This window comes from Stigmatopora argus, chromosome 18, assembly GCF_051989625.1.
Source record: "Stigmatopora argus isolate UIUO_Sarg chromosome 18, RoL_Sarg_1.0, whole genome shotgun sequence".
NCBI lineage: Eukaryota > Metazoa > Chordata > Actinopteri > Syngnathiformes > Syngnathidae > Stigmatopora > Stigmatopora argus.
This window is the reverse complement of record NC_135404.1, coordinates 12,693,532-12,717,422: the sequence shown is the minus strand read 5'-3', so window position 1 is coordinate 12,717,422 and position 23,891 is coordinate 12,693,532. Positions and strand designations below refer to the sequence as shown.

The 23,891-nt window shown below is 39.9% G+C and overlaps 4 protein-coding genes across 7 annotated transcripts in view; 2 read left to right on the top strand and 2 right to left on the bottom strand.

Moving 5' to 3' along the window:
• Positions 1-354: 354 nt before the first annotated feature.
• On the bottom strand, positions 355-20,557 carry atpaf2 (ATP synthase mitochondrial F1 complex assembly factor 2). 3 transcript variants are annotated; one of them, XM_077626664.1, is made up of 13 exons: positions 20,541-20,557; positions 18,468-18,566; positions 17,596-17,683; positions 14,146-14,217; positions 11,357-11,528; positions 2,349-5,330; positions 2,233-2,277; positions 1,892-2,040; positions 1,681-1,778; positions 1,487-1,567; positions 1,107-1,219; positions 817-932; positions 355-555 (listed from the first exon to the last, which is right to left on the bottom strand). In XM_077626664.1, exons 6-13 carry the CDS (start codon positions 2,467-2,469, stop codon positions 418-420), a joined length of 861 nt encoding a protein of 286 aa, XP_077482790.1. In that variant the 5' UTR covers positions 2,470-5,330; positions 11,357-11,528; positions 14,146-14,217; positions 17,596-17,683; positions 18,468-18,566; positions 20,541-20,557; the 3' UTR covers positions 355-417. The 3 variants fall into 3 exon arrangements, with proteins under 3 accessions (XP_077482790.1, XP_077482791.1, XP_077482792.1); XM_077626665.1 differs by lacking the exon at positions 20,541-20,557 and having other exon boundaries at positions 18,473-20,488; XM_077626666.1 differs by lacking the exon at positions 20,541-20,557 and having other exon boundaries at positions 17,596-17,679; positions 18,473-20,488.
• On the top strand, positions 2,829-6,447 carry LOC144093290 (glucose-induced degradation protein 4 homolog). Its single transcript, XM_077626667.1, has 6 exons — positions 2,829-3,272; positions 3,628-3,687; positions 3,806-3,913; positions 4,003-4,104; positions 4,172-4,302; positions 5,194-6,447. Exons 1-6 carry the CDS (start codon positions 3,081-3,083, stop codon positions 5,255-5,257), a joined length of 657 nt encoding a protein of 218 aa, XP_077482793.1. The 5' UTR covers positions 2,829-3,080; the 3' UTR covers positions 5,258-6,447.
• On the top strand, positions 15,297-19,845 carry noxo1b (NADPH oxidase organizer 1b). Its single transcript, XM_077626659.1, has 8 exons — positions 15,297-15,451; positions 15,573-15,653; positions 15,727-15,796; positions 16,579-16,762; positions 16,835-17,037; positions 17,628-17,726; positions 18,439-18,556; positions 18,641-19,845. Exons 1-8 carry the CDS (start codon positions 15,377-15,379, stop codon positions 19,311-19,313), a joined length of 1,503 nt encoding a protein of 500 aa, XP_077482785.1. The 5' UTR covers positions 15,297-15,376; the 3' UTR covers positions 19,314-19,845.
• Positions 20,558-21,253: 696 nt separating the features above from the next.
• The window catches only part of tex2l (testis expressed 2, like), a 61,823-nt gene continuing 59,185 nt past the window's right edge, over positions 21,254-23,891 (bottom strand). Inside the window, exons 20-21 of one of the 2 annotated variants that reach the window (XM_077626657.1) lie at positions 23,723-23,874; positions 21,254-22,104 (exon numbers count right to left, since the gene is read on the bottom strand). In XM_077626657.1, the coding sequence (XP_077482783.1) occupies positions 23,767-23,874 (108 nt within the window). In that variant the 3' untranslated portion in view covers positions 21,254-22,104; positions 23,723-23,766. Of the gene's footprint in view, positions 23,875-23,891 lie in introns of both variants that reach the window. The other variant, XM_077626658.1, reaches the window with a different exon arrangement.

Genomic DNA, 23,891 nt, shown 5'->3' with positions numbered 1-23,891 from the left:
AAAACGAGGATTGTTTAATGATAGCGTCGATTTGTTTTGTTTTTATATGTGCTTGCAGAATAATGTTAGCCTAAGTGTCGAACGTCTTATAAATGAGTATGTGCCTTAAACAAATTTATATCTGTGTTTTACAATGTTAAATGACCATTTATTTGATTGTAGTACTGATGTTTATTTCCTGCAGTGGCTTCTGCAAACGTACTGTTCAGAAACAACAATGCACATTTTACAGTATGTCATCTAAATAACAGAAATAAACAGAACATGTATGAGGCTATATTTCTATTCCATGTCATGTGACCATATTAGCGATGCTTCCCCACAATTTTAACAATGACCACAATAAATGCAAGATGCAGCATTTGTCAGTGACAATTATTATTTTTTTATCAATGTCAGACACATGCTTCCGTCCTTTCAATCTTGCAAAAGTTTGCGTTTGACAGTCGAGCTCTCGGACGAAAGATGGACGAATAAAGCCCCGGCAGCAGTCCGAGCCCTCAACTCGTACATGTCATAGTCGTGAGCCCACTCCACATTTCCCCAACACTGAATCTGTCAGGGAGGAAGAAGATAGCTAATTTTGTTGATTTATAACAAAAAAAAAAAAAAAGAAAAAAAAAATACCATTGCAAGTAGTGCTTCCAGTCTAACTTTAAAAAAAAACACTATATGCATTAGAGTTTAAAAACTCTACAATTTGGACAAACAAGGTGGAAACAGTCATTTTTTTTCTCGTAATGAAAAGGCGTTCTAAATGGAAAACAGGGTTAAAAATAAAAAATAAAAACCACCAATTTAACCTGCTTGCCCTACCTGGTATTCTTCCTCCAGCCTGGAAAGCAGTACAGCCTTCTCTACACTTAGATATCGGTCAATCATTCCCAATGATAACACCACCGACTTGAGCTGGGTGATTACATACTCGAGTCCTGCATAGAAGAAAGCAAATTATAAAACATCTCATTGTTACTGTAACATAACCATCTGAAATTTAAGTCAAACTACCAAACTTCACACATTAGTAATTCAACAAGAGCAGTTCTTGTTGCTAAATATACCATTTTGTAAGCAGGCATTATTTACAATCGTACTGTACGTATTACCTGTCAAAGACCAGAAATTGTACGACTTGAGATGCTGGCCAAATGTGTCTTTAGTTGCCTGTGGAATGTCCGGGCCCATAATACTGGAAGATGAGCCGATAGTGACGTTATATCTAAAAATTTGCACAAGACTGGTCAAAATCGGGGAAAGCCTTCACATAAATAAAAAAAAATAAAAACACACACAAAATGTATAATGAGCTCCAACAAAAGAAACACTGTTTTATAGTCATTCAAGTAACTGAACATGAGAGGCAATATATTCTACCATATGGCAAATTAGATCTGCGGGAACAATAATGTTAAAATAATCATCTGTATCACTGAGAACTGGCCATTATTAATTTTTTTAAAGTACTTTTAACTTCAACATGGAGTACCTATTCTCAATCCACTGCAGTACCGGGTCCCACTCATTCTTCTGAAGATCAACCAGACCATAAGGCTCTTCCACTCTGTAACTAGAGCAAAAAAATGTATGACGTTGAAATTGTTCCTGCATAATTTATTATTATTATGATTTATTATCATTGCCAGAACTGTTCCAATTGAGTTCAATTTGTTTGTAACATACCAAACGGTGTCAGTCTCCAGAAACTTTAGAGCAGCATTGATCATTTGGTCCTCGTTGCGTTGTGTGGGATTGTCTAGAGCCGTGTTGCAAAGTGTCGTCTGCAAAAAAAAAATGGCAGCACAATCAAGTGTAAGTAGATTTTTTCCCCAAATAATACAAACGTATATATAAATTTCATTTGACTTCAATGTCAGTTGAGAATGAGTCTTACCATGTGCATCGTATAAAACTTGAGATGATTCCTTTGAGCATCCCACTCGGTTGCCACGGCGATGGCAAGGGCTTCATTTGGCACTGTGAACAACTTCCCTCCAGGAGTTCTCAGCTTCTTTCGGTCTAGGTTTATTTCAAATAAACCTCCTAATTGAGATAATTTAAGATTAAAATCAAGATATTTGCCATCACTTGTTATTGGTCAGTTGGCTCATTAGTTTAGCATTCTTATACGTATGTATGCATGCAAATATGTCAGCATCCTCAACAAAACCTATTCCTATGCCAGCAATATACATATACACAACTTATATGATAACAGTTTATGTATGTACATACCTTCACCTTGGGATATAGAGACGTCCTGATAAAATCGTTTCCTCTCTGGAAGAAATAGACATATTTTATTGAGTCTACTTCTGGTGATGAAGAAAATGATCAAATAATTCCCTTACCTGTTACGGCTGACGATGAGTATTTAAAGGAACATTTGAAATGCTGAGGATTTGGAGATATTTTACACGGCGACAAGCAATTTCCCCAAAGAATGGGTAGTCTAGCAAGGCTTTTAAACATTGCAGAAAATTAAATGATGTTGCTGTTTATGGATAGCTAGGCTAGCTAAGGAGCACAGGCGAGCCGGGTTGTGGTTTCTGCAAAACCAAATACCACATTTGACGTTTCCAAATCTGAATATTTATATCGCATATTCGCGAAAGGTTACCGGCTAAATACTTCAATTTACTGACGGATTTTTTTTCATCTTGATTGTAAAACACGCGTGTGACCTTCTGCGTCTGTCAGGCTAATGTGTACGACTCGGGATAAATGGGACTTGTAGTTTTCTGCCGGGATGTGCGTAAGCTTATCCAACAGGTAAACAACTACAACCCAAAACCGTGAAGTTTTCCGCTAATGGAACCAATGAGGATATGGCATCTAAGCATGTCAAGTGTGGGTAGCCAATGAGAGCTTCCCATACTCGCTCTTCGTCGTTGAGTTAAAGTCCATTCACTTTCCTGGGAGCTCGGTCCCTGACAAGCTACAACGTTCTGGTTTCAAGGGGATTTATTTTTTGGGGGGAAGGCTGGAGGACCGCTTGAGCCCCTCAACGCCCCTTTGTGGACGCCGACATCAGGCAGACGGCGTTTGGCCAGTGTCGGTGGCCATCCAGCGAAGAGGGAGCAATGCCAGTCCCCGCTGGATACACGAGCGACTCCCAGTGTGCGGCCTACGCATCCTCGGCCTCGCTTATCCCTCCGCCCCCGATCAACACCCGACAGCCCGGCGTTGTCACTTCGCTGTTGTATAGCGGCTCCAAGTTCAGGGGGCACCAAAAAAGCAAGGGCAACTCATACGACGTTGAAGTCGTTTTACAGGTGAGCGTTTGAAATATCAATTTTCACGCTTAAGGTAAACTGCGATGAGCATTGGTGAGCTGTCAAACGGGGGTGTGATGACTGACAGTTGGAGAATCAATGAGCATGGGCCTAGCTCGCGGAGCTAGCAATCGGCTAGCACTGACAGATGTCACACTAACATCCTTTACTGCAATTATTGTATTATGACAGTTACGGTACATTTCACGAACGCCACTTAGGTGTAATCTTAATATCTACAAATGCAATTCTGATGAGTTTATGCACTCAACTGCTTGTGATATGTGCTAAATTCGAAATGGCGTCATGTATTCATTCAATTTCATGCTCAAGTTTGTTGTCTTCTTTTTCCAAGCATGTTACCATGGAGGACTCTTACCTCTGTGGTTACCTGAAAATAAAAGGACTAACAGAGGTGAGTTTGGCTATTTTCACTACGTTTACATGACACTAATTCATTTAAAATTCAAACATAAAATCTTGTAAACTATTTTCCAAACTGAGTGAAGGGAAATATTCTTTTTATGGGGCAGGAATATCCAACTCTAACCACGTTCTTCGCTGGAGAAATCATCAGCAGAAAACGGCCGTTCCTCACCCGGAAGTGGGACGCGGACGAGGATGTGGATCGTAAACATTGGGTAAATGTGTATATAATAAATACTGAAGCTGTCTAATGTTGTAAATGCAGCACATTTTCTAAGACTGTTGTTTCTCCGTTGGCCACCAGGGCAAGTTCCAAGCCTTCTACCAGTATGCAAAAACGTTCAACTCGGACGATTTTGACTACGACGATCTCAAAAACTCGGACTATATTTTCATGAGGTGGAAGGTAATACTTGATTTTCTGGCGTGAGCGTGACCCGTTGCTAACGCTAAGTTTTATTGCTTCTCCTTAGGAGCAGTTCCTGGTCCCTGACCACACAATCAAAGACATTAGCGGCGCTTCCTTTGCTGGATTTTACTACATTTGCTTTCAGAAATCCACAGCAACGATCGAGGGCTACTACTACCACAGGAGCTCTGAATGGTAACTACCGTAAATCTTCGCTCATTCCTTTTCCAATTTCACCGGAAAAGACACAGATTGCCAAATTGGGACTCAGCTGGCGTGGAAACAAATTGAACGCCAAAACATCTCGGTACACGGTCGATTGGTCGCCAGTCTTTTGGTCGCCCGGAAGGTTATTGATAATTACCATTTAAATCGTTGCTCAAATTCCCTAAATACAAACTGCAAATTACTATTTAGTCATACTTAATGCCCTAGTAATTATTAGGCTAAAGAAAAGCTCCAAATTTCCCGGACTTTTTGTTGGAGAACTTGTTAAGACCCTGACTGATGTAGCTTCTTAAAGGGACAACGCATGTACATACAAAGTCTTCTACACTCACACGTCGGCTCAGTGAAACTGTTGATGGCCATTGTTAGCTTTGATTAATGCGTAGACCGTGTTGTTTTACCTTGTTTTGTCGCCGGTCTTTTGGTCGCCCGTTGTCGTGGTCGGGGCGACCAAAAGACCGCACACGAACATCTCAACCACTCAGTTTAGACATATTGTCTTTGTCAACACAACGAGTTAATGAATAGTGGCGGGTGTGTTTTACTTCGACTCGATGTTTAACATCTCCGATTACAAGGACATTCAAGCTAGCTCACATTCCTTAATTGTCACTCTTGCTTCCTTCTATGTGAAATTCAATATTGGCAATATTTCCCTTTCACATTGTCAAGCGGTGCCTACGTCATCATGCTCAGGTTTAATATTACATGGTTTGGTTTTTCCCACTGAAGTAGCCAATCATTAATAGCCAACCAAAAACTGCCGTTGTCATGCATCCTCAATAATGACAAGTAGGGATTTTTTGGAGGGACAAAAATAAATAAATAATGAAACCGACCTTGTTTTCATCCCCTCAGGTACCAATCGCTAAATCTCACCCACGTCTCGGAGCACAGCGCCGGCATCTACGAGTTCCGGTGACGTCGGCTCGCATCGTGGATCTTTTCTTTGACGGACTCGAAGCCAAGCGGAGGTCTGCAGATGCTAAGCCACACTGGAAAAGGACACCACAGACTCTTTTAGAAGACGCGCTTGTCGGTTGGACGGACAGAGGACATTTGAATGTATGCGTCTTGGATGATTTAAAAAAACTAAAACTAAAGAAAAACAAAAAAAACACACAAACAAAACGGAAATGCAGTGGTGCTCCCTGACCGGAGCTCGTTAAAGTCAGAACCAGAGTCGAAAAAAAACCCGGACGTCTTACGTTTAAGGGTCCGGGTTCGGTTTTCAAATACTCGGCACACTTCCTCAAGACACTTTATAAGCTAAGTTGGGACAGAAGTGAAGTTTATGTGACAAGGATTCTTAAACGGGGGTCCGCTTGGGTCGGGAAGAATAACGCGGGGGGCTCTTCAGGTTTTAGGAACGGAGCTTTAATTAGCTTGACGCGGCAGTATATACGTACGTACAGTGTTTCCGTTAATGCTGGTCCTTTATTTTTGACATTTTGATGGGAAAAGATGGGCACTTGGCGGGACTTTCACGTAAAAATAGCAATTTGCTTTTAATCACGAGTCATTGCCGTGGATGTGACATTACATTTGCACAAAGATGAATTAAAGAGACTCGCGGTGGAAAGTTCACGCGCCTCGGAACGCAAGCTCAAAGCCGTGCGGAGGAAAAAGATTTTTAGCGACTTTAAAAGTGCGGAACCTGTTGAGAGACAAATCAATCATGAAGTATTATGAGTGACAAGTATTTCTGTTTGTTTGTATGTTTCCCTTTTTTAACTTATGGACGCTTTCCTCATCTTTTCCATTGACGTCTCTGACTATGCAACATGTTCAACTTCGCACTCTCCGAACACAAAGCCTCCATTTTCAGAGATTTCTTCCTGTCCTTGAGTATATGAAAGAAAATATATTAATCTCACCTTAAATGGAATCTCACCTGAAATGGAAATATATATTTTTTTTTGGGGGAGGGGGGGAAATTCTAATGAAATTCCCTATCGTGTTCCCACGTCATGTGACCGTGCCATCTTTTTAAAGTTTATCACAGTTGTTTAACAACGGATTCAAATGTGTTTTGTTTGAGATTGATTCATTGGATGGACTGTATTGAATGAATTGAGGATTTGAAAAAGAAATCATATCAAAACAACCCTGTTTACGGCTTTTGTGTGATTTTACAACTTTTTTTGGAACAACTTGGGTGGAAAATATAATGTGGGTTCATATTTACAGGTTACTAGACTAAGTACAAACTGTCTAACCTCTAAGATGTCAATCATTATTATAATTATATATCAACTGACATCTAACCGCAACAGTCACTCAGATCTGTTATATAACTTTAATTTTTCTCACGGATAATTTAAGTATTTGCAATTGTCTAATGGAAACATCTGTTCTTAATGATAGGATTTTTTTTTGAAATGGTAAAAAATTAGCCGTTGTGAACATGCGACTTTTAAAGTACCGGATTTTTGGGGGGGTATAAGTCGAAACCGGTGAAGAATACCCAATGAAAAGGGGGGAAAAAAATACATGCGTCGCATTTTGGGGAGGGAAAATTTTAGTTTGATCAGAAACCAAGAACAAATATACGTTAACGCAATATTTGTGAAATAAAGAAGAGGCTTAACATAAGCATTTTTCTGAAAACTAGCCGAAAAAAAACAGTCAAAGAAAAAAAAAACGGTGCAAAAACTGTGACTTAGTCTGCAAAATACGGTAAAGTGCCAAAAAATCCAAACATTATGATATTTCATTCTGATTGAAAACTACAAAAACGTACGTAACTAGCACAAAGTACGTAACTAGCACAAAGTACGTAACCTTAAACTTAAGACGGTGAACTATGGCAGCAGGTCAAATTGTCAAGAAGAACACTTAAATTTAAAATGACACACCAGAAGCAGAACACGTGAACAACGACGAGAAACTAGGACGTGTGGAATGTCGCGCTAGTCCAAACAAAGAACCTTTTTAGTCACGCTAACTACTTTCAAAACACTTGGGACATTTTTCACGTTGATGGCATAAGCCCGCTAGGCCACCGGTTACCGCCTCGCCTTAATTCCAACCTAGATTACCCGAACGAGTCTTCCCGACGGATACGGACGTAACCGTCGTTTCTCAAGATGTAAAAGTCCCTTCGCTCCATTAAGCAAGGGCGTCGAGTGCCAAGTAAATATTTTCATCTCCGAAAAATGTTTCTCAATCTCCAGTGGTGTCATTAACGTGGCGCCTTTGCGTTCGTTAGGTTAGCTTTTAACATTCCGTACTCGGATCTACTTTCATTGCAGGTTTGTTTTTTAGACAGATTTGAAAGACGGATGGATGGAGTCGTATGTTTTGTCAATTGGTGACGTGAAAAGGCGACGTAAAGTAGTGTTATGACATTTTTTTGTTTACTTCAGTGCTGAGTCCTCGTAGCAAAATATATATTTTTATGAATTTACGAGAAAAAAAAATAATAAAAAAAAATTCAATAAAAAAAAATCCCCCAGAAAAAAATCAGCAATGTCGTGAAACCGCGATATTCAAGGGATTACTGTATACATAAATTGTCGGATATGGCAATTAAGAGTTTATTACAGCTACAAAACAAGTTTATTAATTAAAGCAATTTGTTTTAGATGATGAAAATAGGGATTTTCCCACGTGGCGGTAATTTGTTGAGTTTGTATTTTCGTTTTGTTTTTTGGGTGATTTAAGCATTGTTTTTTTTCCAAAACAGTTGCTAAACTGTCAGGTTTTGAACTTAGTCCAAACCAACCATTTTTAATGCAACAATTAAGATTGGAAAAACTTCCGAGTCTCAAAATTAGTTTTCCTCTTGCATGTGATGAACTAGACCACGTTTGTCAAAGTAGCGGCTCGGGGGCCAAATCTGGCCCGCCGCATCATTTTGTGTGGCCCGGGAAAGTCAATCATGAGTGCCGACTTTCTGTTTTAGGATCAAATTAAAATGAAGAGTATAGATGTATATTAAATTTCCTGATGTTCCCCCTTTTTAATCAATAATTGTCATTTTTTAATCCATTTTTTTCTGTGTTTTTAGTTCAAAAATCATTTTGTAACATCTAAAAATATATTTTAAAAAAGCTAAAATAAACATTGTTTTAGATCTATTAAAAAACTGAATATTCAGGGCTTTTAATCCATTTATTAAAAATATATATCTAAATATTATATCTAATATGGTCCGGCCCACGTTAAAGCGGCCCGTGTCTGACACCCCTGAACTAGACTTTCTTATTACCAATTTATTCATTTAGTTCCCATTAAAAAAAGAGTTCCATTATGATTTAAAAGAATCCTTGCTCCTGAAAAGAAGTGCAATTTAATCAACGTTGCTTCCTTTCCGCCTTTGTTTGTTTTCTGCATTGGTGTGTCGTTACCAAGCAGCAGCCAAGTGGTTTTTCTTCTTTCCTTAAAGCGATTTTCCATTCAGATTTCCTCTTTCCTGCAGATTAAAATGGTCTCCTAATTGAAATATGATCTTGCTAAAGCTCACTTTGACATGGCCACAAATTTTCAAGACCAAATTGAACGTTCGCTTTGCGTTTTAGGAGACGATAACAAAGACATGCACGATTTAGTGGAATCTTTTCAGGCATACACGTGCTAGTTTTGCTCAATCGGTGGAAATTTGACACTCATATTTCTTCGCACATGTCGAGAAGACGGATTGGGAGGAAATAAACGCCGTCCACCTGCACGTGTTTAGGACAAAGAGACGCTTGTGAAAGCAGGCGCTAGCTATCGTGCTAAAACAAGGGTAGGGAACCTATGGCTCGGGAGCCATATGTGGCTCTTCTTATGGGTGCATGTGGCTCTTCGCTAACCTGTGAGGTAAAATATGTATTTAAACCGCTGGTGACAGAGCCGCAGTCCCGAATGGACCAATAGGAGCGTCACGTCGGCACCACGGCGCTGACATTACCTCTAACTTTAATCTTTTTTTTTTTAAAATTAAATTTTTATAAGACTTTTCTGCATGCATATTTTCATTGGTTAGCAACTGCACAACAGTGCTGTCAAAATAATTCATTTAGTACTTAAAAAGTGGTAAAATGACCCCCAAAAAGTTGCATCTCTTTCACATTTTTACACTAAAATTCTGATTATGGCTCTCAAAGAAATACAATTTGAAAATAGGAATTTTTTATGGCTCTCTGTGTCAAAAAAGGTTCCCGATCCCTGTAGCTAAAACGAGTCCTCGGAATTGGAAAGTACAAAATAAAGTCCATTAAAAAATATTGCACCAGAGCGTATTTCTTTTCAAATTTGTAGTTTGCATACCTGTCAACCTCTGCCGATAACTGCCCTTATAAATGATGATGATTCCCCTTACAAACCCCCCAAAAACCTTACAAACACCGTACGACGAGTCGTACGGTGTTTGTAAGGTTTTTGGGGGGTTTGTAAGGGGAATCATCATCATTTATAAGGGCAGTTATCGGCAGAGGTTGACATGTATGATTGCATTGACTACCACACTTATGAACGTTTAAATTGTGACATCATTCATTTCATAACCATGTTACCAAAAATAGCACCGTGTCATTTTAAGCTTAGATTTTTTCCATCTCTAATGCAGACAAGAATGTCTGATAACTTTTGTACATGCACGCAGCAGTTTCTTTTCCGTAACCAAATACCGAATAAGGAACAATCACACGTCGGTAACAATGACATTAAAAAAATGGGTGATTATTATCATGCAATTTTCCTAACCTGTAAAGATTCATTCCAATTTCATGATATAATGAAATTACAAATAGAAATGATTCCACACTATTATTCTTTTTTATACCAATTGTGCTCATAAAATTTGAACAAAGTATATCGCATATTTGCCAGATTTAACTGAATTAGCGAATTGTAAATTAACATTTTATTGGATTTACATTTTTTAAATTTTATTTTATTGCTTATTGAACCGTGAGGGACATCGGATCATATCATAAATATGGACAATATTTACAAAACTAAAGTTATATGGAGGACATTGTGGAATTTCAGTGTTTTGGTTTACATGAATAAACGTCTATAAAAATAAATAATCCAAAGGAATTTCGCAATCCTGGTTGGGATTTTCTTAACATTTTGCAGTCGAGGGACATTTTCTTTTTTCAGTTTAAAGTCTAAATCTAAAAAATATATTAAATAAATATATTAATAAAAGCTTGAACACCCCTGCCTTAAAAATTAGGAAGCTATTCCAAAAGCTATAGATTCTTTATTTTATAGTATTTAAACTGACTGGACAGCACCATAGCATAAATAGTATTACGGTCTTCCCTCGATTATCGCGACTTCACTTATCGCAATTTTTTTCTGCTATTAATTATTTTAAATTTTTATTTTTTTAAAGTTCATAAAAATGTGAAAATCCACGCTGAAACTCGTAAGCAGAAGCCACTCTTGCTACTAGGACTCAACACTGAAGACATTTTTTTGTTTGTTTTAATAGTCAAATACTTCGATTGGTCGCATCTGAAAGTCAGGGTGGAGGCGGGGCCAATAGAGCCAACGCGGGAGAAGAAAGGTATCAAAATTTCAAACAAAACTAGAATTAAGTTTAGTGTAAGGTTAGATTAAACTTATTTTTTCAGTGTGTCTGCATCGTAATCCAAGTTCATTTAAATTTGTTTATGTTATGTTACGAGCGTGTTGCCATGCAAAAAGACTCTATCTGTCTCTCCTCCACGAAATCCGTCTAATTTTAGTACTATTAAACACATTTTAGTACTATTAAACCACTAGTTATTTGTCACTTTTTAAATAGATGGCGAATTAGAACAAATCAAAATGTTTTTCCAATCTAATATCCTGTTTTGGGTGTTTTTTTTTTCCAGAGGGTTAGAACAAATTAATTAGTTTTGAGTTCATTCCTATGGGAAACATTCATTTGAGTTACGAGTAAATCGACATACGAGCTCAGTCCCGAAACGAAAGTTTGGAGGCTTTCCACATTCTTCAACTATGTTTTTGTCTCATTCTTTATTATGTCGCCATTGCAGTTAAGTGTAAAGTTGGTCCATTTGGGCAAGTCCCTACTTACCCTTTTTTGTTTGTTTAAGTGCATCGTACACCTTCCTCGTGCTTCCTTGTGAGCCGCCACGCACGCAAAAACGTGACGTGCCCCTCGCCCAAACGTGGGGGAGCTCACGTGGCCTCGCCACCCGGGCGTGGACATCTGTTGCGGCCAGACCGCCGAGACCTTTTCGTGGATTCTGTGCAGAAGACATTCACAGATTTAGAGTGTCTTTGAAGAGACACCTGCTACACACACACACACACACACACATTTTGTGCGCCAGTTACTGATAACGAATATTGCTGCCAGTAGAGTGATTTCACGTGCATCAATTTAATTGCTTCTGGAATCCCTCGAGTCATTACAGAAATCGAAACAGGTGACTGGAGGGCGGGGTTTGAATTGCCACACACCAATTAAATGATGGATTCCAATATAAATCTTTTAAAGGGACGCTGATCGTATTATTTTTGGAATTGTAAATTGAAGTGTTATTTATTTATCAGTCATGGACTGGATTATGACGTAGCGGCAATACAGGAGCCAGCAGAGGGCGTCGGATTCAGCGGAAAATACGTTTGTGGTGTTTATCAAAAATTATTCTCACTAGGGTCGCAGGGGGTGCTGGAGCCAATCCCAGCCAACGACGCCCACGAGGCAGGGCAGCAATTATAGTGTTATGATTGGGTATAAATCATTGGGAGACTGATTTAATACCGAATAATAAATCCAGCAGTTTACGTTTGTGGTGTTTATCAAAAATTATTCTCACTAGAGTCGCAGGGGGTGCTGGAGCCAATCCCAGCCAACGACGCCCACGAGGCAGGGCAACAATTATAGTGTTATGATTGGGTATAAATTATTGGGAGACTGATTTAATACCGAATAATAAATCCAGCAGTTTACGTTTGTGGTGTTTATCAAAAATTATTCTCACTAGGGTCGCAGGGGGTGCTGGAGCCAATCCCAGCCAACGACACCCACGAGACAGGGCAGCAATTATAGTGTTATTATTGGGTATAAATCATTGGGAGACTGATTTAATACCGAATAATAAATCCAGCAGTTTACGTTTGTGGTGTTTATCAAAAATTATTCTCACTAGAGTCGCAGGGGGTGCTGGAGCCAATCCCAGCCAACGACAGGCACCAGCCAGGGCAACAATTATAGTCTTATGATTGGGTATAAATCATTGGGAGACTGATTTAATACTGAATAATAATAAATCCAGTTCTGGCAGTGATACACTTTATTTTTTAAATTTAAATTATTTATATTTAAGGTTATTTTCTCCTCTCCTCTCACATAGCCACGCCCCCTTCACACCCGAGAAACAAGCCCCTGAAAGTCGGGGCCTGGGTTGGGGGTCCACCCTTCGAACCCCCCCCTAATTCCCGCCCCTGGTGCAATGGTAAGGAATATAAACGATGGTTACATACCTGTCAACCTCTGCCGATAACTGCCCTTATAAATGATTATGATTCCCCTTACAAACCCCCCCAAAACCTTACAAACACCGTACGACGAGTCGTACGGTGTTTGTAAGGTTTTTGGGGGGTTTGTAAGGGGAATCATAATCATTTATAAGGGCAGTTATCGGCAGAGGTTGACAGGTATGGGTTCATAATATCGTAAAAATTCGGACTTCCATCCAAATTACGGCGACAAGTCAATATTTTTCACATTTGCTTGACGATCTCAGACTTTCAAGGGAATTTGACAAGGCAAATCTTTTTTTCACAGCACACACACCCACATTAAATTTCTTCATTCCTCCCATCGACAAGCGCCCCGGAGCATTTCGTGTCGTCGGCACGGTAGCCAGCGCGCAAATCCTAAAATGACTTTACCAAACGCGACAAGCTACATGCTAGGTATGCAATAACCGGTAAAAATAAATGGTTACCAAACAAGTTCAAATTGCTAGGATTGGATGGATGCCTGTCAACCCGAACCGGAAAATTACCCGAATGACATAACATGCGTTGGCATGTTTTCTAAAAGAGGCGTGTCTCTCTCCGAAATATGACAAAAGAAACCAGATCAGCTGTATTCGGGGACGCATATCGTGCCTCAGATGATAATATCTCCAAATGCAGGAAATATTAACAAATCTCTCTCGGAAATGAAACGGAAAATAAATGACGTGCAATCTTGATAGCATGCCACGCTATTAGCATGTGAACATATTGCAATACCATTTCTTGCTAATTATATCAAGATAAATCAATGATTCATTTTCCAATTATAATTTCTTCCCCTCAATTTCCAACCCGTATGAAATATGGATTTTCAGAGGCTTCTATGTCTCAAACTGACTTGGATTGACGTCGAAATTTTGCATCGTGATGGCAAAACTATGACTACTCATTTACAGATGACCAAAAAAATTGGGCAAAATTTAATTTTGCGCTAGTCTTGAAACTTACCCAGACTATTTTTTCCCCATTTCCCATAATAACCCATTACATGAAGCTAAATCGATAATTCATTTTCCAATTATATATTTTTTCCTCCATTTTCAACCCCTACAAAATATGGATTTTTACAGGCTTGGATTTCTTAAATAGAATTGTATTGACGTCGAAATTTTGCATCGGGATGGCAAAACTATGACTACTCATTTACAGGTCACCAAAAAAATGGCAACATTTCATGCGCCTTATACTCCATAGATGACACCACTCCAAGAATTTCTCAACACGGTTCTATTTACCCAATTTAAATCGTTATTTTTGCGGATCTAGGGGTGCTTTGGTGCAATTCTACATGAGCCAATGAGTTTCCTACAAGTAATTCCATGGTGAGCTCACCGATTGGATGATGATCTTCGGTAGTAAATCTCAGCACCCATCTTGATCTGGTTCCGGTCTTCAAAACGCGACCTGTTGATTAGATCGGCGTGAGTTCCAGTCATTTTTATGACGGTAAAGTCACGATTTGTTTGGGAGTGCTGTCAGAATAATATTCATTTTTTTGTTGATCTATTCACATTGAAAGCAAAAAGGGGGAAATAGTAAATATGGTCAGAATTAAATCTGACATTTTTAAAAATATTTGGGGATAGAAAAGTGGAAAAATGCCTAAGTGGACACTTGTTATATAAACATTTGTGTCAACTTTATTTCATGCTGAAATTCCAATTAAGATATTGCCTTTTGGTCAGAAAAAATAAAAATACACTTTTTTTTTTTTAGATTAAAAGGCTTTTTTTAAATCTAAAAAAATATAATATATTTCTTATAATGTATTTACTTTCCTTTTTAGATGAAAAACATGTGTAAACATTAAAAATGATTAAAAAAGGATATATTTCATAATTATAAATAATTAAGTGGATAATAGTAAATATGGTCAGAACTATTATCCACTTAATTATTTATAATTATGAAATATATCCTTTTTAATGTTTACACATGTTTTTCATCTAAAAAGGAAAGTAAATACATTATTAGAAATATATTATATATTTTTTAGATTAAAAAAAGCCTTTTAATCTAAAAAAAAAGTGTATTTATTTTTTATTTTTCTGACCAAAAGGCAATATCTTAATTGGAATTTCAGCATGAAATAAAGTTGACACAAATGAATTATTTTCACTGTCAGCTATGCTGTAAGGTTTAAAAAATATACGTGAGAGGATGAAGAGATCAACAACATTTAAAAAAATAATAATAATTATCTAACTTGTATTTTTCTGCGCGAAAGGCAAAAATAAAAAAAACGAACTCTTTTCTATCTATGTATAATCTTCATTTCAGCATGAAAAATAAAGTTGACACAAATGATTTATTTTCACTGTCAGCTATGTTGTAAGGGTTAAAAAAAATATACGTGCGAAAATGAAGGGATCAACAACATTCTTAAAAAAAAAAAAAAAGATTACAGCGTGTGTGTGTATGTCTAGAGAGCGCAGTTTTGTGACTCCGCCCACGCACGCTATTTAAATGGAGCTCAAGTGTCATCCCTTGCATAGCATGAGTGGCTTTTCTCCCGTTCCAATCGGCTCTCCTCTCTTCCTCCCATTTTGGTGAAGGCGGCATCATGCCCGCGGAAAAGCGCTTTGTGTTCTCAGCTCGCATTATCGGCGCCGTGCAGAGACAGGCGCCAAAACTCAAGGTGAGGTGTCCAATTCTTACACTAAATCTTCATTTTCTTCTGTTTTCGTGGCTCCCCCCCCAAAAAAAAAATTCCTTCCCATGCAGTTCCAATTTTGAATCCATCTTTCATCCCTTGGCAGATGTTTATGATCTCCGTGATGTGGTCGGATGAGAACGAAGTGATCATCTACAGGTCTTTTGATGACTTCAAGAACTTCCATGTGAGTTTTTTCTTCTTTTGTGGTTTGAAAATCACACCCGGATTCGAACCCTTTTTTTGCCTCTCCTTGACAGAGACAGCTGAAGAAAAAGTTTCCTATCTTCAGCACGCAAAATAACAGTAGACTGATCCCTAAATTTAAAGGTAAGAGTGTTTCTATGTGGGAATAAAGTGTGACAGGGGTGGGATTGGCCTAGTTGTCGGTACAAGAGGACTGAAAAGGCTGAACAAAAGAGTTTTCTATTACAAGCATTACTCATGTTTTGTTCTGTTCACAGTACATAATACCATGTCGTGCAATGTCGGATGGTGTAACGTAACAAAGCTATGAATGTACTGATATATTGTACAACACTAGTCCATAATATACAGCTCATGTCTTTTTTTTTTGCTTACAGAAGAGTAAACACTTTTTCAAATAGCACATAAAACATTAATTTCATGTAAGAGGGTTATGAGCAAAAACATTTTTCTTTTTTTTGCAAATTACATTTAAATATTTGCTTCTCAGTAATAAACTGAGATAAGACATAGGCCAATGTGAGTTGATTTTCTTGACTTTTATTATTGTTTCACGAGTAGAAATAGAAATTTGGTGTTATAAAATGCACTGTTTATGTATTTTTTTTTGCCACTTACCTCCATCGTCCATTTCCGACCGCATATTTCAGCAACACGCTTATTTATTTTTATATTTATTTATTTATTAACTTATTTATTACCTATTTATGTCTAAAATGTCTTTTTCTGTGTCTGTATTCTCACCCTCTTGCTACTGTGACAATGAAATTTCCCGAATACGGGATGAATAAAGTTATCCAATCCAATCCAATCAGATCTGGGACATCTCAGTTGTCAATTGATATTTAATTTTTTCAACCGGCCTCAATCCATAATCAATTCTTCCTCCTCCTCTTCCTCCTCAGGCGAGACTCAACTTAACGGCCTCCAGCAGAGCAAATCCAAACAATACATCCAACGAATGAAGGGCTTGGAGAGCTACTGCCGCAAACTGCTCATGTGTGACCAAATGGTGAGCAAGAGTTCAGATGTCAGCCAGTTTTTCACCCCACGCGACCACGACCTGGACCAAGACTTCACCAAGAACAGGTAGATGAGCACTTGGAAACAAACCACCACAAAGGCCGCAAACTAACACGCAAGTTTGTGTGGGTGTGTCAGCGTCATGATCCTGCTGTCGGATGACAAATCGGGCGTGGACGGAGGCGGAGGGGTGAGGGGCGAAGGAGGGGGCTCCATCACTCACCCGTTTGTCACCGAGACGTACCGCTGCCTGGCCGCCTACGAGACCAAAGACACCAACAACCGGCCCTTTAAAGTCGCCACGGATGAAACGCTGGACGTCCTCATTAAGGAGCCTTCAGGTCAGTTTTCATTCATTTTCCGAATGTCTGGGGGGGGGGGGGTGCTGGAGCCTATCCCAGCTAAGTATACGAGTACCAGGCAGGGTCCACCCTGAATTGTTGGCCAGCCAATCGCAGGGTACGAGCAGACAAAACAACTAACCACTCATAGCTAGGGACCGTTTAGCATACAATTAGCCTCGCATGCATGTTCTTGGGGCGGGGGGAGGAAACCGTAGTACGCAGAGAAAACCCACGCAAGCCCCGAGAGAACATGCAAACGCCATGCCGTCACGACTGGCCTGGGATCGAACCCACGACCACAGAACTGCGAGGCCGACGTACGAACCACTCCCGCACCGGGCCGCCTTGTTAAGATTCTCTGCAATTATAATTACAATTTTAATGAATGCGCGATGCCTCCTAAAGTGAAGTGAAATTAAAATGGTTGGCCGCGTGAGCGGATCTCCAAGGGTGGCGTAAAACAAAAACAAATAAATAAAAAAGGGTTGCCATCCCGGTTCCTTTGCCCCTCTCACAATTTTTTTTTCGATTTACCCACAATGCATCAAGCCCTACCTGCTTGACGTTCATTCTTCTCTCGGCTTCAGGTTGGTGGTTGGTGGAGAACGAGGACAAGCACATTGCCTGGTTTCCAGCGACCTATCTGGAAAAAGAGGAAGACACTAAGGGAGGCTTCCAGACGGAAGGTGCGTCATTGGCCGTTTTACTCATTCATTATTCAATTAATCACTTTCATTGTGTGTTACGAAAGAGATTTGGCACAACGCCTTGCCAAAATAACAGCCGTTGGCAAACAATCAAAATATGCTTTCGGGGCAGGCGCAGGCAGATAATTATACAGCGAGACCACAAATGAACGTGAAGAACGCATTCGCTCACCTCAACTTCAGATCCAGCTTTTGACTGCCAAATAAAAGCGCAGATTCAAAATGGATTTGGACTTGATTGGTTACTGTGGTCACCACAACCCATTTAGAGCCGTTTTAGGGTATTACAAGCAAGGGAGGCTGGCTTCGCCGGTCCCACCTGCTTGTTTAGAACCCAAAGACAATTGTTGCGCTATTAAAAAATGGGTGTTTAACAAATGAAAGATTGAGTTTACACACTTAGAGAAGGTGAAGAAATTCAAAACTTGTCTATTAGGATCCGACAGCCGTTTCTAGCTACCATAAAAATTTTCAACTCTCTACGTTACACGGTTTGGACAAAGATACCGAGAGAATCTTAACATACACACTCACACACTCATAAATCACGCTTTATAAGGATTTAAGACCCAGAATTGGAAGAGTTTGAATTTGCTGTCAATTATTGAGAGGATTTGGACTTTGAAGGTTTTTTTTAAAAAGCCTAGGAAGAAATGTTCGCAACTTAGTGTGTTTTTTTGTGCGTTCACAGCTGCTCTCTACTGCGCCGTGCGGAATTACTTCACCAAGAAGTCCGATGAGCTGTCTTTGCCGATCGGCTCCGTGGTGGAGGTGCTGAAGATGTCCGATGACGGCTGGTGGCTCGCCAGGTAAGCAAATCTGTCAAATATAAACAATAGCATCATTATTGGCATTGGTTTTCTCTCTGACGTCCTTTGCTTTTCGTTGTTCAGATTCCACGGCAAGGTGGGCTACGTGCCCGCCATGTACCTCCAGCCGTACAAGAACCCTCGCACGGGACATTTCAGTCTGCACAACAAGCTGAGTAGATCCACGCTCAACTTGACCATCAGCGGGACGCCTCTGGCCGCGTCTCCTTCTCCGGTCCAACTTGACAGGGACACCCAAGCGGGGCAAGGTTCCGCGGTCCGGCCCAGAGTTCAACCCAGCGGGAGTGCGGTTCTGCACAAAGCCAGATCCGTGGAGCTCCTGTCAGAGACCCCAAGTCCGAGCGCCGTTCCGGCCTGGGACCAATTCAGAGACACCCGCAGTTTCAGCACGGGCTCGAATGCAGAATCCAGCTTCTTCTCGGTCAACGGTGCGTCTTCGCCGTCGACGGCGGACGTCTTCGTCCCCTCTCTTCCGGAGAGCGGCAACTTGAGTAAGCGTGTCAACTGGGAACGGCGGAACTCCAGCGCTAGTTTTTTTAGCGACGTGAGTTCCGGGAGCTCCGGCAGCTTCAGTTCCAGAGGCAGCGACGTGGGCACGGCGGCTCCTCTGGTGCCTCCCAGACCCAAGAAGGAGGAGATTATGAACCGGTGCTCAGCAAATACCCAAAAGGCCGTTTTGGGAAACGAAGCAAACCTCCCGACGAGGCCCGAATCGAGAATCCACACCCGCTTGTAGGGACGCAATCCAACAACCCAACAATGGAGAGATGACCGTTCACCGCCCATGATTTACGCTAGCTAGCGCTCATTCGACATTTTGCATTTAACCTCTTTAGCGGCAACAAGAAGTACGCCTGTAGATCAGATGTATGTATTTTACCGCAATTTTGTCACTCTGTTGATTCCACAATCGGACAAAACATGGAATAAAATGCCTCCGATGAAGTTTGATTGTACAATATGTAAATTGTGTTATGTTTTATGTGGAGAATTATGTAGCTTCAATGAAGCACTGGCAGAGCAGATAGAAGCAACCCTGTGGTAAATATTGTTTTGTATCTGTTAGCGGATTGTTGGATCTCAGGAGATTAAAAAAAATATTTTCTGTTTAGTGAATTCATCTTTTTGTATTGTAATATTTGTTTCGATATCACCGCATCGATTGATACGGGGTCTAGAAAGACAATTATCTGTTAGACATTTCACGTGTGGAAATCAATCAATGTCGTGACATCACACTGAAGGACAGAATAAAATTTTCACATGAATTTGTTGTGTTTTCTGTTAAAAAATACATTTTTGGAATGGAATGTTTAAAAATATGACGAAACCGTACAGCGTGTGACTTTCAAAAATGATAACAGATCATTTTTAGGGCACAAAAACAATGACAGAAAAGGCTTTATAATGAATTCAATGGCCTTGGCCCCACCCACTAATACATCTAACCCAAGATGATGTCACGCCCAGAATAAACAGCAGACTTTTTTGCAATCGGCTAGCATGTTAATGCTCTAAAAGCGTAATGTCAACATGTACTAGTTAGTGTAGTACAAGAAAGCTTGACATGACCATCCATTCTGGTTGTGATGTCACAACCAGAATTGGTGATGTTGGATGATAGAAGGCAAAACAACAAATTTGTTTCTACCAGAAGAATGACATCACTCATGTTTTGACATTATAAGAATGACCTTCATTTACGACCTCAAGTCTATTTTAGCAACGGTAATCAACACGCATGCCAGTATCTTATTGTTAAATCAAAGGGCAAAGGAAGAAAAATAGGAATAGTGATGAAATAAAACACATTTAGAGAGGGAGCGGTAAGGAATCCTGAATTGGCTTGGTGACAACTTTAGGTTATTCACCATTCAAGCAATTATGTCTAAGAATGAGACTTAAAAGGTTAGAATTAAAAGGTTAAATGGAATGCGGTTTCTCTGTTTGACATGAACGTTACCTTTGTCCCATTTTTGTCACAATAGGAATAAAAGCCAGCTTTTAATTCCTGAAAACTGAAGGGAGTTCCTGAAAGGTGACAAGTATGCAGTAGATTTATTGCGATGACGCTACTTTCTGAAATGTTAGCGATTGTTTTTAAAATTCATTCAGCCGAGCTGACGTTAAATGCCCAACCATGCAAGAAAATACACTTTTATTTCAAAGAGTAAAATCACTGAAATATGACCTCACCTGCTGTAGATATCTTCATTTTCACCGAGACAATATGTACCGCATTTTGCGGACTATAAGGCTCACTTTTCAGTCTGTGAAAAACTCCCAAAAATGTGACTTGTACATACATTTTGGTTCATTGCGTATTCTTTGGCTTGTGCAACTTATAGCACGAAAAATACAGAATTTGGAATATAGTAGTTCATACAGCATGTAAGTCAGACATTGATTTTTTTTTGACATTTTACAAATACCTGGAGTTCTTGATACACACGTTCCTGATGTCAATGCCACGCTTCAGTCCCTGATTGGACGTGACGATATCCCATCAATGTCATGTTGCTCTGCCAAAACACGATGAGACTGACAAACATGCATTTTCGACACCATAAATCTTCATTTTCCGATTTCCGACGTTTCGTCACGATTCCTACCTTACCCGAACGGCTCTTCGTCCGAATTTAATGTCCCTGAGTAATAAATTGATTGCAACGTGCCTCAAGGGAAGTCACGTTTATTTTTAACATGACAATAAATCAATCAATGGGCTGGAAAAAAAACCTGCAATGGTTGCCAGCCAATCACGAGACGTGAAGTATAAGTAATGTGTGGACAATTAAACACGCACAATTAGGTAATTAAAAGAAAGGGGAGTATTCTTGCAATGCGGGAGGACGCCCAATAATAATAATAATCGCACATAGGCCCTGTCGTCATTATCAACAACAAAAAAGCCTACTTGTCATCACACCCAGAAACTGCGTGTGACGAAATTGGTGGTGCTTCTCCATAAGCTGCGTTTACTCGGCAAAAGACCTAAATAAGTGATAGTTACGGAATCTTGTAATTTGGCATTCTGCTGTTATGGATACAGGTTGCTTACCTCTCACTGTCTTTCATTTACCTTACCTTCAGTCCGCTAGTAGGAGGCAGATCACCACCCAAACATCTTTTCATATTACCGCAAAAGGGAATGTGTGTTATGTTACCGCAAATTTAGAGTTCTGATGGATGTGGGGAAAAAACTGTCCTTAAACCTATTTGTCCGTGCTTTGTGGGTGGGACCTATAGCGTCTGCCAGCTGGAACAGATTGTGACCAGGGTGGTAAGGGTCCCCTATGATGTTCCTGGCTCTGCTGAGGTAACGAGGGCTGGCAATGTCTTCCAGGGAGGGCAGAGAGCAGCCGACAATCCTCTGGGCAGTGTTAATCACTTTCTGCATGGCCTTTTTGTCTGCCGCCGTGCTTCCAGCGTACCACACTGTGATGCAGTACGCCAGGATGCTCTCTACAGTGGTTCTATAGAAGGTTATCAGAAGCTTGGTGCCCAAGTTGTTCTTCCTAAGTACCCTGAGGAAATGGAAAAGGAAAAGGACTTGTGGGGGAAAAACAGCACTTATAGTAAGAATATGGCAATCTCCTCAGGTTTGAGAAGACATTTTGAACCCTCCTCAACTGTTAAACATATTTTTTATTTGATATGCGCAAGTATTTCAATGAAGGAGAAATATTCTCATGAAAAAAGTGACATTGTACAAAAATATGAAGATAAATTGAAGTGTCTACGAGGAGGTACGTCCTGCAAAAATGGATATTTGGATCTTAGAAAAGTGACGCCGGTGAGGTTATAAATTTTTCACGTGATGCAAACACGGAAACGACCTTTGACATCTCCTCCGTCCAAATTCCCAGCAAACCACGCCGGGATTTCCCAGTTTTGACCAATTCAGAATAACATTGTGTGTTAATGACCACCGGGAAGGTCATAAAACTAAGACTGTGCTTTCAAAGTCACCAAAAAGTGATTTTTCTTGCTCCAACTGCATTATTCCTTTCATTCCAAATAATGTGGACCAACTGAAAAAGAGGAACACCATGTTTTAAGGACAGAATGTGTAGATTTTTTGGAGGGGTATTTCTGTCTGCGCTGGGCAGGAGACGTCATCAGATAAGCTTTTGTTTACAAAGATAAGGAAATAACGGCTTAATGGTTTACGAAAAAAACGTGTGACTAAGTCGTCTGGTCAGATTTTTTTTTCCTTGTTTGTGGGTATTCATGTAAACAGACCCGCAAGAAGGTCTATTTATTACTCGGTGAAAACCCAGAATAGCAGTTGTCGCACCTGTAAAGATAAGTTGCAGAAGTGAGAAGATTTAATAAGGCAATAAAGTAATCATTAGGACAATGTTTGCTGCCAAATGACACACCGGTTTGGATTTTACTGGCTCCAATCCAAATGAGACACTCGTGCTGATTTACAGGCGCAACAGGAGAGGTTTGTTTGGTGTATAATTAGCGAGGGGACTATAGTTACGCTCATTACAAACCTGAAAGAAATCATATATACAGTAATCCCTCGAATATCGCGGCTTCACGACATCGCAGATTTTTTTTTCTGGGGGAAATTTTTTTGGGTGAATTAATTTTTTTTGTGTTAATAATTTTTTTTTTTTTGTAAATTCATAAGAATGTGAAAATCCACGCTGAAATCCGGAAGTGAAAGCCACTCCCCTTTCCTCCGCTTGCTACTAGGACTCAGTAATTTAAAAAAAATAGGGGTGATCCTAGTTTGCGGTTTTTCGTTTATCGCGGCCATGTCTGGTCTACATAAACCGCGATAATTGAGGGATTACTGTACATTTATAAATTACATTTCTTCTGCAATTGGCTGGCAATTAATTCAGGGTGCCCTAGGGTTGGCTGGGATAGGCTCCAGCACCCCCTGCGAGGATAAGCAGAACAGAAAATGAATGAATGGATTGTTGTTTTTATATTTTATTTCTTTAAAAAAATTAATCACCATCTACTCGCGATAAACTAATTGGTGGGAGGGTGCACCGAGGCCCGAGGAAGAGAGAATTCAACTTATTGGCTCCCATTGACAGCGCCAGGCGTCCAATCCATTTGAAGTGGGAGGGCTAGCAGTGATTTATCGGTTGATGGAATCTTTCAAAAATGTTTTTTTACTTTTAAGTAAGCGCCACTGCGATTGGTTTTTTTGTTTTATCCACTCATCTGAACTCCGGGACTGGCAAGAAAGACGGGACCGAAGCGTCATCGGCGCCGGAACGCATCGTTGGAAAATAGATGTCGTCCATGTTGGGTAACACGAACACTTTCTGGAGACAGAAATGTA

Bases quoted from the DNA above. Each gene is read 5' to 3' on its own strand.
- noxo1b (XM_077626659.1), top strand. From the start codon at position 15,377: ATGCCCGCGGAAAAGCGCTTTGTGTTCTCAGCTCGCATTATCGGCGCC. The intron at 15,797-16,578 runs GTAAGAGTGTTT...CTTCCTCCTCAG, and splicing joins ACTGATCCCTAAATTTAAAG to GCGAGACTCAACTTAACGGC. The intron at 17,038-17,627 runs GTCAGTTTTCAT...TCTCGGCTTCAG, and splicing joins CCTCATTAAGGAGCCTTCAG to GTTGGTGGTTGGTGGAGAAC.
- atpaf2 (XM_077626664.1), bottom strand. From the start codon at position 2,469: ATGTTTAAAAGCCTTGCTAGACTACCCATTCTTTGGGGAAATTGCTTG. The intron at 2,278-2,348 runs GTAAGGGAATTA...TATTTCTTCCAG, and splicing joins CTCATCGTCAGCCGTAACAG to AGAGGAAACGATTTTATCAG. The intron at 933-1,106 runs GTAATACGTACA...TCTTCTATGCAG, and splicing joins CAATTTCTGGTCTTTGACAG to GACTCGAGTATGTAATCACC.
- LOC144093290 (XM_077626667.1), top strand. From the start codon at position 3,081: ATGCCAGTCCCCGCTGGATACACGAGCGACTCCCAGTGTGCGGCCTAC. The intron at 3,273-3,627 runs GTGAGCGTTTGA...TCTTTTTCCAAG, and splicing joins ACGTTGAAGTCGTTTTACAG to CATGTTACCATGGAGGACTC. The intron at 4,105-4,171 runs GTAATACTTGAT...GCTTCTCCTTAG, and splicing joins ATATTTTCATGAGGTGGAAG to GAGCAGTTCCTGGTCCCTGA.